Source organism: Panthera pardus, unplaced genomic scaffold (assembly GCF_024362965.1).
Source record: "Panthera pardus isolate Hobbes unplaced genomic scaffold, ASM2436296v1 HiC_scaffold_24, whole genome shotgun sequence".
Taxonomy (NCBI): Eukaryota; Metazoa; Chordata; class Mammalia; order Carnivora; family Felidae; genus Panthera; species Panthera pardus.
This window is the reverse complement of record NW_026526810.1, coordinates 33991407-34006888: the sequence shown is the minus strand read 5'-3', so window position 1 is coordinate 34006888 and position 15482 is coordinate 33991407. Positions and strand designations below refer to the sequence as shown.

The following is a 15482-nucleotide window of genomic DNA, read 5'->3' as shown; positions in this document are numbered from 1 at the left end:
CTCCCCGGGGCGTGAGGGCCACCTGAGGTACAGCCAGAAGGCAGGCACTGATGAGATGGCTCTCCGATCTGCCTTCTAACAGGTGCTGTTCACATCAGTGGGCACTGAGCAAAAAGCCCTTGACAGAACAGTCAGTCCCCTGCTTGATCAGTAACAATGTTCCAGGTCTTCTCTCAGATCTGCATAGAACAAGGGACATCACATGCCTAATTAATCCACGGACTCAATCATCTGGGGTTGCGGGGAGTGTTGAGTGATCTGCAGCTCTGCCATCCATCACTTCTGACAAGTTATGACCTCTCTGAGCCTGTTTATCTCTACAATAGGACCAGTACCCTCTCTGTGACGCTCTGATGAGATCAGGTCTAAATGTGCAGTTGCCTGGAGGGCTGGGGTAGGGAGAGGCGTCCTCACATCCACATCTGTGGGGGCCTGGAAAAGCCAAGTGCCTGGCAGAACCCACAAGGCCTGGGCACCAGGAAGATGCAAGCAGGGTCTATATGGGGGTGATCCAGGAACACTGGATGGAGGACATCACTTGATTTGAGCCACGCTGGAAGACTGACCCCCGCTCCCACGGGGTCTGTGTTCCATCAGCAGGTACAGTTCAGCAAGGGTGCAGCCAGAAAGCCCAAGGCATCCCCACAGATGCCAGGGGAGACGGGAGCCTGTGTTCCAAAGCCACTTGAAAATGGCTCGGAGGTTACGAGTGTCCTCACGGCTTCCATTAGAGCAGACTACAAACTCTCCAGCTCCTGAACGCACTCTTCACTCAGTTTTGGCCAAGGCAGCCAATGGCTACACAGAGGAAAAGCTAGGGGGAGGGCACACAGCCTTGGCACGGGCACCCGGGCAGGAGAGTGCTCCCCGGTGGAAGGCTGATGCCAGTCACCACACGGTGCCAGCTGGTCTGCACGGGAACCTCAGTACTAGCAGAGACTGGAGCCGCACGCTCTTAGGTCAGGGGCTCCAGGATGCTCCTTGGCAGGTGGAGGCTCCTGGGGTGGGGGAGGTGCCATGAGGTTTGTGTTACAGGGACACACGGGCCCATTTCTGCACAGGTGGGATGACTGGCGGGAACTAAGCTCTCTGGGTTCTACCATCATCGGTGGGCGTGCTCACAGGAAGCCAGGGCTCCCAGCTCTAGCCTGTACACACTTGTGATCTGGCACTTTCCCTCTCCAGACCTCAGGTTATGGTCTGTAAAAGGAGAGGTCACCTGACCCCTTAGCTCTAGGATTCCTCCAGCTGTAGGATACAATGCCCAAGACTTGTTTTTTTCTGCTAAAAACCAAGTTCAACACATCTGACTGGCAGGGCTGGGCAAGGGCCACAGAGCTGGGAGGCCCAGAACAAAGCTGCACTTTGAAAGGCCTCTGGGGAAATCTTAAATTTTAAAACTTTTTTTTTTTTTTTTAATGTTGTTTATTCTTGAGAGGGAGACAGAGTGTGAGCAAGGGAGGGGCAGAGACAGCGAGAGACACAGAATCCGAAGCAGGCTCCAGGCTCCGAGCTGTCAGCGCAGAGCCCGGCACGGGGCTCGAACCCACAAACCGTGAGATCATGACCTGAGCCTAAGTCGGTTGCTTAAACGACTGAGCCACCCAGGCACCCCAAGGGGAAATCTTAAATTTTAAAAGCTGGGGGTCCAAATTCTCTGGAGACTATGTCAGGGTCAAAAAAACTGCAAGTATTTAACTGAATGAATCCAGCAAATAAAAAACTGCCCAAGCCTCTACAGAGGCTGAAAGTGAACTAGGGGATAAACACCTGTGCTGGGCCCACTTCAGCCCCTCAGACCAGGGACTTCAACCTTCCTCTCTCAGGGCTTCTAAAAATCAGCAAATTACAAAAGAAAAAAAAAAAGACAGGTTTCCAGCAAAGAAATGGCATCTGTTATAAAATCAAGGTGTCTATGCAGATTTTCCTTGCAGGGTCAGACCTCCTGAAAAGCCGTCCAGGAAGCCTGACAGGTGGCGCCTGGAACCATGAGCATCAGCCTGCTGAGGGCACCTTTGCCCTACAATCAAGAATCAAATGTGGCAGCAAAGGACAGAGCCTTTCAAAGGTTGAGGCATTATTTTTATTTAAAATAAACCCTGAGGGGCGCCTAGGTGGCTCAGTCGGTTAAGTGTCCAACTTCAGTTCAGGTCATGATCTCACAGTCTGTGAGTTCGAGCCCCACATCAGGCTCTGTGCTGACGGCTCAGAGCCTGGGGCCTGCTTCAGATTCTGTGTCTCCCTCTCTGCCCTTCCCCTGCTCATGCTCTATCTCTCTCTGTCTCAAAAATAACATTTAAAAAAAATTAAAATAAAATAAAATAAAATAAAATAAAATAAAATAAAATAAAATAAACCCCGAGACTGCAGATGTAGCCTTCAGCTGGGCACACTCCCAGCCCAGCTCAGAAAGAGGGAAGAGCCACTTGTTACCAGGAACCAGCCCAGGAGGCTCTGAGAGACCCATCTTCTGGCATTGCCCAGGACCTCAGGAGCACACAGAGGCCTCTCTCCTCTCACTTCCCTCCTGGCCCAGAGGCCTGGGCAGTGCGTTTCCACCCCAGGCTGAGTGCTTTAGGCCCAGAGCCCTTCACCACTTCTGTTCCTGCCGACTGAGCTCTGACATCAAGTATTAAAGGTTCGTCTTTGCCCAGAACCCCTGTGGCTTCCCAGAAGCTGTAGTTTCTCCCTCTGAGACCCAATTCCAATTGAAGGCTTCTCTTCGACAAAACTAACATGTGATCGTGACACGTATTATTAGGCACAGTCACTGGGAAATATCTATATAACACAAAACCGTATCTTTGTTCCAATTTCTCTTTGAAAACACTTATTTTCTACCTTCCTTGTGGAAAACAAGTGCCTGCAAAGCTCTCCATCTGACACCTCATTTGACTGAACTGTCCTCGGTCCATGAAGTACTGCAGCAACGAACTGGCTGTAGATGAAGACAAACCACCCAAAGGCCTTGCCCTCTTCCTGTTCCCACTCCCCGCAGCCAGAACCTTCATAGCTGCTCTCGAGATGGCCCCCTCTCCCAGAACCACCCGCTCATTCTGACATGCCCAGGAGTGTAACCCCTTCCCCAGCCCATGCACAACTTCCCACCATCCACCATTCAAGGATACGAAAGCCACTCACTGGTTCTCATATTATTCGCACATTCACCCGCTCATTCTCGTGGTCACTCATTCGTGCGTGCAGAGTGCCTACTAGCAATGGCGGTCCGTCTGCACGACCATAAACCGCCCGGCTCTCTAAGCCCCCACGTACTCCTCACAGGCAAGGTTAAATCGTGTTACTCTCATTAGCTTCCTCCTTGCTTAGGAGAGCCACTCCCCACTGGGGCTATTCCGGAAAGGCTCTTGTTAGCATGTTACACTCAAACCAGCATCAGAGGAGGAGGAAGGGGGTTGCTGAGAGGACAGGCCAACGGGCTGACCCAAGGGCCCCGGGTGATGGGTGAGGGGACGAAGTAAGGCAGCCAGGATGATAGAATAAATGAAAGTAGGGGCTGCCCACTCCCAGGGGCTGCTCTGTCATCTCCAAGCCAAGCTCACTCGGTGTGAAGGAGTGTTTCTGACGGGTCAAAACGCCGTCACAGTGAGACTAGCCCCAGAGCTTGTCCTTTCTCAGTCAGAGGCTCCACTGGAGGTAACAAAAGCAGCCCACGCTCTGGTTCCTGCATCGGCTTTATTTCTCTGCATAAGGAACCCTGCACAGGCAATTCAAATTAAAACAAAATAAATATATGAATATTCATGTAAAACTGTCCTTTCTAATGAACAATTATACACAATGTACAATTTCATGTTCACTGGGTGGGTTTACAAAAATGTACCATTCCCAACTAAAAATGCACCAAAATGGTTCCATGCAAACTTATCAAAAGTGACCAAAAATGTGGAGGGAAAAACCTGACTGAGAGCACTTTGTCTTTTTTTTTTTTTTTTTGTACAATCACAGAAAAATAAAAACATCTAATTTCTTTGTTACATTTAGAGTAACTAAATGTGGCCACTGTTTGTAATGTCGGTTTATGTTCCTAAAACATCTATGTAGTTACCATAAAAGTGTATCCACATGAAACTGGAAGTGAGCATCACTGAGAAAAGGGGCTGGTGGCCCCCCCGCGCGGTCAGTAGTCGGTGTCGGAGCCCTCGGCGTTGTCCACGTTCCGCGAGAGCATGTAGTTGTCCATGTCGATGGAGCGGCAGTTGTTGATGGCATAGCGCAGGCGCTCGGCCATGACCAGCTGGCTGGAGTAGGGGGGCAGCCGCAGCTGGAAGAAGCAGGTCTGTGAGGTAGGCAGACTGTCATAAGGCTGTGGAGAGAGAGACCCGGAGCCGTGACTGCAGCATCGGGGTGTCACGGGGTACCTGTGACTGCTGCCCCCCCAAAATCAGGAAAGCACTTCTCCCGGCCTTTAAGATGGGCTCCACAGACAGGACTGCAGGGCCGACTAGAGGGGAAGGACAGACTGTGCTGTGTTGGAAGGAAGGCGGGCTCTGGTGTCCCACGGCCACCAAAGTTTTTGGTGAAGAGGGTTCCTTCCTGTCCTCACTCCCCCAGTGGCCCCGTGTGGAAGGTGAGAGCAAGCCCTGACCGGCAGGATCATGTGAGAGAACACACTTCTCACGGTGCCTGCCACGGAGTGTCGGTGCAGCAGAGCTCGTTCCCTATTGCCTGAGGCACCTGAAGCGGCTGCAGGGATCCCCTGCCAGCCGATGAAATGGAAGGAACTGGGAGGGAGTCACCACCCTCCTCCACGCCCACCCCACCCCCGCCCATCCCTCCCAGTGTGCATTCTGTGTCCCTCGTCTGCGATGGCTGCCAGCACACAGCTCGCACGAGGAGGGAGCAGTGAATTAAATCCCAGTCCATCCATCTAACTGACAGTGACACAGACATTTAAGATGATCATTACGATGACCAGCAGCAAAGCCGAAAAGTGCCTGGGGCAGACTGCGCTAAATACAGCACACAGAACCACATATGCTGGAGGCTGACTGGGAGGCGCGCCACATACGTGAAAGGTGGAAAAGGCCGCTACTGGGGAGGCGACAAACGCTCTCTGGCCCTCCCTGCAAACACAACTGGCTGCCCAACTGTCTGTACTGATGGTAATGATTCTACTTTTTTATAACATTAAAAAAAAAGTTTTTAAAAAAGCATTTGGCCTCTCTTTCTCGCTCACCTCCTTGAAACTGGCTCTCCTCCTCCTCCCCGGAGCCCTACACCTGGTGAATACACCTCAAAGACGTGGGAGATGGAGGGCCTACAAGCCTAACTGGGCCTGAGTCAGTGAGGACACAGAAACCTCGATCGCAGAAAAACAACAACCAGCAAAGACACTGAAGGGGAATGTCAACAGGTGCGTCTGATCAGGAAGGTGGAGTGATGGTCTGAAAGTCACAAAGGAAGGACCTGTAGTGGTCGGTTTTCTGAGGCTGAAAAGTCTCAGGCAGGGGATTAGTGATGGATTAACTCCCAGGATGGCAGGGGTAGCTTGGGACGGACACACAAGGCAAGGGTTTTTTCCAGAGCTGAATAGAAGCAAACCATTTCTTCCACCCACCTCTCTCTGAAGCAACAAAACAGATTTACAACTTATAGTTTCTGGCAAGTCATGTAGAAAATTTATGGAAAGGTTCTTTTCATAGCCCTTCCTGTGCACGGCCTCTCCAGCAAGCCTAGCCTAGGCCGGCAGCTTCAGGAGGCAGTGGGGGAGGGACAGCTTTGGCTACAGCAACCTCCAGGAATAGTTGCTGGAAAAACACCAGAAAGGCAGACGCTGAAACTGGCAGGAAGGGTCCTTGTGTGAAGAGGCCCTACTTTCCTTACTGTTTCCAGAATAAACATGATGGGCCCTGCTCGGAAGACTGCCCAGCTCTTGAGGAGTTGGGAGGTAAAGAGATAGAGGAAACACATTCTAATTTAATGCTGGGTTCAAGGGATGTACCAGGTGTCCAGGAAGTAGATAAAGGGAGATCCAAGTCTGGCCTCAGGAAGGGTCAGGGGCAGCAGGAAAGCATCCAAGAGGGCTTCCTGGAGGAGATGACATTGGTGTCCGGACTAAAGGATAAGTAAGTGCTTGCCAGGCATAGATGGAAAGGGGTGTGAAGAACTTCCTAAAGCAGAGGGAAGAGCCTACACAAAGGCACATGAGTGTAGAAACAGCGTGGTCTGTCAGGAAAAAAGATAAGCAGTCTGTTACGGTCAGAAGGCACTATGTGTTAAGAGGTGATATCAGAAGGCAGGGACAGAGGCCATACTGTGGAGGTATTTAAGGCCACTAAGGCAGCTGGCATTTATCCTCGAGTCAGGGGGCTCCTGAATGGTCTGAAAGGAGGAGAGTGACAAGGTCAGATGGGTGTGAGAAAGATGACTCTGGCAGCAGCGTGCATTTAAGGCTCTGAGCCCTTTTATTTCTAAGCCATCTGTCAAAATGGCAGCTGGGCTGGGGCTGTGCCGCAGAGAAGCCACACCACCTGCTCCACGGCACGCACCACACAGCAGCCACAGGGCACGTATTGCTGTTCCCGTCTTCATGTTCCTTCTGCAGTACGTGCGCCAGTTACTGGTTAGTATTTTGTGAAAACAGACAAGACCACGTCTGAGCGCACAAGTCACACGATGAAAAGGCACAGGAAATAAGGGCAGAGGCAACACGATGGCCCCAGTGGCAAGCTTAGCTTTTACTCGGGAAGATACTGGAGGATTTAGCAAATGTTGCTGGCTGTAGTGTGATTTCTATATCCATTTAGGGCTGTTTTCAGTCAAGTTATGTTTCTTAACAAGTTTTTCTGCTGGATTTTTTTTTAAATCTGGAAATTCCAAACATTAAGCCTGAATTGGCAGGCCTACTTGAGGGTCACCAGTTCAGTTTTCCCAAAATGCAAGCAACAAGGAGGCGGCGGGGCGGACATTAGCCAGGAAGGCAGGCGTGCTTACTTACCCTATCAACCTTCATGATTTGAAATCTCTGAGAAATGTCAGCAGTGTTGGCTGGTAGTCGAGATCTTCCAGACACAAACCTCATGAAAAGCACCCGCTCCTCGTTCGAGAACTCCTCCAGCGTGTGCCAGAACCACTGCACCAGCTGGTGCTGCTCGTCCACCTCCCGGTACCGCACCACTTTCTTCAGAACTTCCACAGAGATCTCGGGCATCCCACACACCATCTGCTCCAGCTGCTTTGCCGTGAGGAGGGACAGCAGCGGCACAGGGACGATCCAGGACATCCCTTCTCGGACTGCAGCCACCTGCTCCCAGGACAAGTTGCTTGTTACACGTGTGCACGGAGACCGGGAAACTCCCGCTTGCTCATTCCCCAGACCCCCACTTTTCCCCAGAACTCAGGTGCACATGGCCCACCTGCCCCTGCCCCTTTGTTACAGCTTCTCCCTGCCTGTGGGACTTGTACACCCCTTCTGGTCCCAGATCAAGTCCATTTAGGAGCCTGCCTTCCGCCTCCACAAAACTCAGCCCGCTGGGCCCCCCAGTGCCATCCCCGCTCATACCCCTAATCACGTGTGGCCGCGCACTGTTACACTGGGCTCTGTGGGCTACTTGGTCTCCTCATTAGGGTAAGAAGCTCCTGGAGGATGTGTCTAGCTTCTACTGTTTTTGTCATTCATATTTTTCTTTTGAAAATAATTCTATCCTTTCGTAAAATTTATTTGTGCTCATTGTAAAAAAAAAAAAAAAAAAAAAAGAAACGTACAAAGAAGAAAGTAAAACTGGCAAGTCTTTCTGTGGGAAGGGGGTAGAAAGGACAGAAGATTTAATCAGGAGACTTGGGGTCTGAATCCAAGCTCCACCTCTTCAATTTTTTCATCTGAGAAGCAAGGCAAATGATTGCTGCTCACGTGACTATGACGAGAATTTTTAATGCAAGTCTGTGTGACCAGACAGTTACATTGCTTCTTTTCTCCTAGTGGGGTGCTCACAACAGGTCAGCTGGGAAATGTGGAGCGGGAGCTGCCAGGGGCTGCCCGAGTCTGTTTAAAAAAATCCCCCCCAAGGAGGGCGCCTGGGTGGCTCAGTCAGTTATTGTCTGGCTTCAGCTCTGATCATGATCTTGTAGTTCTTGAGTTCGTGAGCCCTGCGTCGGGCTCCGTGCTGGTGGTGTGGAGCCTGCTTGGGATTCTCTCTCCTCTCTCTGCCCCTTTCCCATTTGTACCCTCTCTCTCTCTCAAAATAAATAAACTTAAAAAGAAAAAAAAAAAACCCAAGGTTGCACAGCAATGCACACACCCTACGCACAGACTCATCACCATTCAAGACTTGTTCACAAATACTTCTTCACTCTTGGCCAATTCAGAAGCAACAATGATAAAAAGCAAAACAAAATCTGAGGACCTCAACAGGAGCCACACCTTGGGGAAGGCCCTGGGGTTGTGACTGGTATAAGGCTGTCCTGCCCAGGGCTAAGAAACAGGAGTGGCAGTGAGGGCAGTTTGCACTGTTATGAAAGGGAATACCCTAGCCAAAGTTTGTCCCAACACAAGCTGTCATGCCTGGCAGAATACAAACCAAAAGCTGTCTGGAAAAAAATGAGGCTGGGGTTTGGGGCTGGCTGCTTGGCAGGGAACAAACGGGGACAGCTGTGGGAAAAACACTGGGTTCTAAGAGACATGGAGGAAGTGAGAGCGGAAGAAGGCCTCATTTCTGAGAAAGGAACAAAGCCAGGGCAGAGAAGAGCTCAGCTGAGAGTGGAGGGTCAATCCGACCCTCAAAGGAAGGGCCAGGAGAAGAGCCTAGACCCCACTGTTAAACCTGGTTTGGGATCCTGGCTTTGCCTTGGGCACATCACTTCATTTCTCTGGACTCTGTGCTTTCATCTGTGAAAAGGCGACAGTAACCCTTATGTTACAGGGTAACTATAGGAAAAACTGCACCTGAGGGTGCCTGGTCCCAACCTGGCCTGCAGGGGTGACCAATACATTTTTAGTCAATTATGTACTCTAAGGACTAAAATTCTGAAGAACTGGAGACAAACCCTAGGCCCTGGCTGTTGTTAACAGCGTCACTCACAGGATTTGCTTTCACTAAGCTAAGGGATATAACAGTTTTCTGACCGGACTTGGCCCAAAGCCAGAGTCAAAGAAGGAAGCAGGAGTGAAGAGTGCAGAATATATATACACTTCAAATTACTACATAGCCTTAGAGTCTCAGTATAGCTCTCAAGAAGACCCTAACATATTCTGCAAATAAAGTATTACTAAAATGGCTATTAAGGACTGTGCACCCAAAAAAACCCATTTTTGGACAAAATATTCATTTCTCTGGTCACTCATCACATTCTCATTATTTATTAAATGCTTACTACATGTCAGCACAGAACAAGAATATTGAGGATACACCATATATATATGATGTGTGTGTGTGTATGGATATGTGTATGTATGTATGTGTGTATTTATACATGTATATATACATATACACACTTACACACACACATACATACATACGCACACACTTCACTCAAAGTCTGACAGGCTAATTAAAGAAACAAAATCTAAACTTTGTGGCCTAGTTCTTAGACCACAATATAGAAATACTGTGATATCTTGAGAAATTTCTAAGTAACAAAAAAGAATTCTACAGGCTATGGACCTGGAGGAAAGCTGGTCGGTAGAGATGAATTTTCAACTGGAGCTTGAAGGACTGCAGCAGGAGGGAGAAAGAGGGATTCGTGTGGGATTGCAAGACCAGTGTTTAGGGGTTCACTTGCATGGGCCCTGACTGACCCAGCTGAGTGGGGACACTGGGCTGGGGACAGTAAGAGATACAGACAAACAAGACAGGGGAAGAGTAAGATGTTGGGGTCTAAAAGCCTGGGTGAGAGCTTGGTCCTTCAATCCAACCAGTGACCAATTCAGAGCTGTCCTAAGGCCCTGACTAAGATGACAGGAAATTCATAGATAAGGCCTGTAAAGTCTCTGAAGAGCAGGTGAAATTCTGATACAAGTTAACGGACATGGTTAAGTTCATACATTAAAATTCAGTAGTAACCAGTTATCTTTTCTTTGAAGACAACTGCAAACACTCACAAGCACGTCCCAAATGTCATCTCACCTGTCGGTCCATCTCATGAAGTCGATATTCAATGGCCCTCTCCACATACTCCTTCCTGTTGGAAAATGTCAGTGGGATACTATTTCCACCAGGGATTATGGGAACCATTTTGCCATCAGCACTTTGGCCAACAAAAGAATCAAGAGGAATCATCTAAAAAGAGAAAAAAAATTTTTACAAAAAGAACCCGCTTTTTTTTTTTATGTAACAAATAAAAGTAGATTACACACAAATATAGCAAAAACAGTAATAACATCAAAAATATTTTAAGGATAAAAACAAGGAATCCAGGTAGCTAATCATGCCACTTGATCAGAAGGGAATGTGCTGACTTATGAGGCTGTAGTTAAAAATTCCTCTGTTCTCAAATGAGGCTTGATGAACTCTGGTCACCCCAGGCCTCCCTCTCTCCAACTGGGCCCCCCCGCTCGCCCATCCTGGAGGCAGAGAGTTGACTGAGGAGGAAGGAGCAGAAGCTGGGGTGCTGGTGTCAACTCCACCCATCGGCAGCTATGTCAGTTGCTGGGGCTGAGCTGCTCAGGCAGCAACGGGATATGGCGTGAGTTAATCAGACAGCAAGTGGAAGACTGTATCTGAGTTTTACACAGAAAAATTCTAGTCAAAACCAGCAGAAGGCAGACTGGCCAAGATTCACCTCATGGAAACTTTCCTCGGTAATCCCACTGTCTTCAATGTGAAGAATGCTGTTGAGGGTCTGCACGTAGAGCAGATCCACCTCCTCCAGGTCTTCTAGGGTGAGTGGGACACAGCACAGCTGCTTCCACACCAAAGGGGCCAAGTGGAGGTCCAGAGGCTTCTTTGTGCGAATGGCAACCCCCATCAAGATCCCTAAGAACTTAAACTGCATTAAGTGTTCGTCAAGGCAGGCAGAGGGGTTAAAAAGGAACCTGCAAAATTAAAGGAAATATTTCAAATAAACTGCCTTCATTTCTATTAGAAATAAGTTATCCGACAGCTACAGCATAATCCAGACCTGTGCTGTTCAATATGGTTGGTAGTCATCTGCCACATGTGGCTATTCAAATTAATTAAATAAAATGTAAAATGCAGTTCTTCAGTGACTCTAACCACATTTCGAGTGCCCGACAGCCACATGTGCCATGGGGCTAGTGTTCTGGATAGCCCAGGGACCATATTTTGAATTATTTTTAGAAGAACCATAAAATAGCAACTGAATGGTCTGTTAGCCCCTAAGCTACCTGCTCCAGGATGCTCTGTTTCCTAAAATCATTTATCATTTATGAGTCCATGCAGCAGGATTCAAAATTCAAAATTTGGCAATACAGATAATTGCTAAGACTAAGTGCTATGACTTAATAGCGTAGCTAATCTTTCTGATGAATTATGATGCAGCAAATTCCTTGAGTGGAGGCCATATGGGCCTTCAGAAACACAAAATAAGTCAGGTTTCATTATCAAGTCTGAGTTTCCTCTCCCCTCTGTATGATATTTGAATTGGTCCTATAACAAAGTCATGACGGAAGTGCCCCAGTTTCCTGACCTGTAAAATGGTAATAATAACAGTTCCTACTCCTTTGGGTTCTAATGAGGATTCAGTGGGATAACATATGTAAAGCACTGAGAACAGTGCCTGGCACACAGTCAGCACTCAATAAATGAACTATCATTATTATTATCATTATTACTGTAGATAGTCAACAAACACTTGCTGACTGCCTTACCTATCCCTATTGTAGCCCACTTCTGCAGTAGCATTGGGAGAGGGTATAAGAAGGTCAACAATACCAGTTTCAAGTTCCTGTAAAAGAAAAAACAGGTTTTTGAAAAATGACAATCAAATGCATCAAGAGAACAAACTAAAGATCATACTGAAAAGAGAATATTTTGAGGAATTTATAGTTATGTGACAACCAGGCAACTCTATAATTTTTGTGGCTTTAATTTAAAATGAAACTAGAAACCTTCCCCATGTAGAAAATATCCTGTAGTATGCGGAAGTAACAAAGTCAATCCAGGGCAGGAGTTGGGGTATCTGTGAGCAGGGTATAGGTCTATTCGAATATACCCAACAAAGGAGAGCCGGAAGTTATTTCAGTCATAGGACTGATTAGAAAAATCCTGCTACTAAGCAAAGCAGGAAGGGTCGAGTGGATCTGGAAGCAAAGTGGTCACTGCAGATCTCAAAATAAGAACCAGTCCAAACTCTTAGTATTTGTTTTTCTAATTCCGCTAGAACCTGGCAGTTCACTTCCTTCTAAAAGCACCAGAATTAATCGGAGCACATGGGTGGTCCTGGATTTGTCTATTACATAAATGTAAGTATGTGTCATCATTGTTTCCTCTGCCAGTATTAGAGCACCACAGACTGTGAGTCATCGGTAGATGGTTAAGCACTGACAGGTACCTTCACACATTATTTCACAAACCCTAGCTATAATTCACCTATACATCATTAACAGCGTGATTTTTATAAGGCTCACAAATGCATCCTTGCTACATTTACAAAAACATGTCAGAGCAGTCACTGGAAACAGTAAAAAACAGCCACCACTTGAGCACATGACTCAGCAAGGGACACTGCATGAATATACCTGGCACATCTCTGTGATCGTGTCATCAAACACTCCCCCAGCATCATCCGCCCCTTCACCAACCAGCTTAACCTTCCACGCTCGTGAGGGCAGACGGAGGTCTGATGCATTCAGCTTAACTACTTGTCTTGCTATCTGGACAAAGATGGGCTTACACTTCCGTCCTCTTTAAAAGAAAGGGAAAACAGAATGAAAAACAACTCTCACTAATTTTCCCAAACCACCACAAAGGTCCCTTGAAGGTATCTTCCCATCAGTGAATGAACAATCCAGCCTAACAACAGTCAAACAGTGTGCTAGGCCCACTATAACCACACTGGGCACTAAGGGAAGCACTGCCACTATCCTAGTTTACAAGTGAAGAAGCTGAAGGTCACAGAGATTAGTTAGTAGTAAGATTCATCTAAAAAAATGCTAGACAGTGAAACATACACACATATGCTAACCTGGTTGATATCCTCTTCACAGTAATTTGAGGTCCATAGTTTTTGCCTTGAACCATGGTTTTCCCTATGGAGCGCACCATTGGCAGGGTGTAGACCCTTGGAGCTAACAAAGGCCGAAGCTGTCCCTGTACAATGCCCCATGTTCCAGCATTATAATGAGATGTACTGTTCTGTAACAGAAAGTAAGCTACTCAGAAATGGAACACTCTAAGGCTCAAAAGAAATAACACCTCTCACTTTTAGAACATAATTCTTCATGAATTAAAAGCATAAACCTGGGGGCATCTGGGTGGCTCGGTCAGCTAAGCATCCGACTTCTGCTCAGGTCACGATCTCATGGTTTGTGAGTTCAAGCCCCAAATCAGGCTTACTGCTGTCAGCGCAGAGCCCACTTCGGATCCTCTGTCCCCACTCTCTCTGCCCCTCCCCGGCTTGAGCACACACACACACACACACGCACGCGCTCTCTCTCAAAAAAAACAAACATTAAAAAAAAGTATAAACCTGGATAGTAGTATTAACTTTTTACAAATACTTTTTTCTGATAAAATACATGATTATCATTTTTTAAAACTTGGAAAATACAGAAAAGGACACACACACACACGCACACAAATGAGTCATCCATAATCTACATTATCACTCTCATCTATTTCCTTCCAGTTTCCTTCTGTGTGTGCATTTTTTGCATTGTTGAGAACATACTGTTTATACAATTTTTTGTTTTTCTCACTTAACTTTTTATCATCAACATTTCTCCCATGAATTACAAACAGTTTTCTAACATTTTCTTTAGTGCTGCCCAGTATTCTGTTGCCTGGCTGATCACCTATTTCTAACAGTGATCTGTCAAATCTCTCATATGCCCCATGACTAGCTACCCAAAGATTTCTGACTAACAGTTTTACAAACTGTGACACATTTTGGCAGGCATGTCTATACATTACGCAAACAAACAATCATAACCAGCTTGCTTTCTTCCTAAATTACTGACTATCCTACACAGGCAGTCAAACCAGCCAAATTTACTTTATCTCCCCCACAGGACCCAGAATGCTCATTTGTAAGGAGATAAGGAAGTCTCCCCAGTGTCTCAGATTCATTACAGAACCACTTAGACTGTGGTGCTAACATCTGTGTGTGCTTAAGTTTTAAAAATCACATCACATATTGGACTTTACAGAAAATACATACTTAGCATTCATACTTCCTTGAGCTATGGACAAACCAAAGCATTGTGTCTAGCAACACAGTTATCAGTATCTGGACTATCGCTAAACCAGCAACAAAATGGAAACAGAACTATTGCCTTTTCTACATCTTTTGGGAGCTGAGAGTAAAAAGTATTTTCCTGGGACCTGGAGAGCAGTGCTTCCCAAGCCAATATGTTACCTGGTTGTTGGGGCTGAGGTTCAGTAGCCTCCAGGATGAGTACATGAGGTCAGAGAAATGGTAGAGCAGCCGGAGCCTGGCCCTCGCAGTGTGAATGCTCACCTCCCTCAACGCCCCATACTGGGGGGGGACCGCATCGGGCAGGCCCAGCTGCAGAGGTACCGACACACCTGCCCAGAGAGCAAATGGACACTTACAAAGGAAAATGCACTGCTTTCATTTTGAGTATTTGGAAAATTTTCAAACACACAGAGAAGGTGAGATAAGTGTACAATGAACACCCATTCCTACCACCTAAGTTCCCTAATTATTGTCTATATTTGCCATATCACATATTTATCAGTTCCTCTCTCCATCAATTCACCTTTATTTCTTGAGGCATGCGTGTTGGTTTTTAAAGCATCTTTTTTATTTATCATTATGGAAACTTTTAATTTAATTTAGTTTTCCATTTAACTATGGGGCCTAAACAGTTCCTTCACAAGAAAACAAAAACACCCCAAACTCTTCCTTTCATATTCAATAACTGCCATCTTCATAAAACACAAGATGTAAGCCAGGACTAGGTAGGCAATTCTGGAAAACGGAAATGGGCAACTCAGCAGTCACTTCCCACACTCACTAGGGATCTGAGAGAAAGTGACCATGACAGAAGGAAAGCTATGGGTGCATGGTTTATGAAGGCTTTGTACTGAGGAATAAGAGCTCTGCAGAAGCAAGGACTGTAAGGACCACATTCATGGTGAACCTCTTATTAAAAATGCATAAAAGAGTAAACATACAACACCCTACTTATTTGAGTTTTGTGTAAATAAAGATTTGTACAGCTCAGTTCCCAGCTTATTTTTATTCTAGTTAATTTTATGAATATTATTAGTAAAAGCTAACATTGAGTACTTCTATGTGCTGGGCACTATTCTAAGAGTTTCACACAAATTGTTTAATCCTATAGCCCTTTACAATAGGGGCTATTTTTATCCTCACTTTAC

General features: G+C 46.7%; 1 protein-coding gene across 1 annotated transcript in view; it reads right to left on the bottom strand.

Annotated features, from left to right (window-relative positions):
- Positions 1–3679: 3679 nt before the first annotated feature.
- HERC1 (HECT and RLD domain containing E3 ubiquitin protein ligase family member 1) overlaps positions 3680–15482 on the bottom strand; it is a 186907-nt gene continuing 175104 nt past the window's right edge. Inside the window, exons 71-78 of the mRNA XM_053888985.1 lie at positions 14494–14663; positions 13102–13271; positions 12656–12821; positions 11786–11862; positions 10738–10990; positions 10083–10235; positions 6959–7264; positions 3680–4324 (exon numbers count right to left, since the gene is read on the bottom strand). Coding sequence (XP_053744960.1) covers positions 4139–4324; positions 6959–7264; positions 10083–10235; positions 10738–10990; positions 11786–11862; positions 12656–12821; positions 13102–13271; positions 14494–14663 — 1481 coding nt within the window. The 3' untranslated portion in view covers positions 3680–4138. The remainder of the gene's footprint in view (positions 4325–6958; positions 7265–10082; positions 10236–10737; positions 10991–11785; positions 11863–12655; positions 12822–13101; positions 13272–14493; positions 14664–15482) is intronic.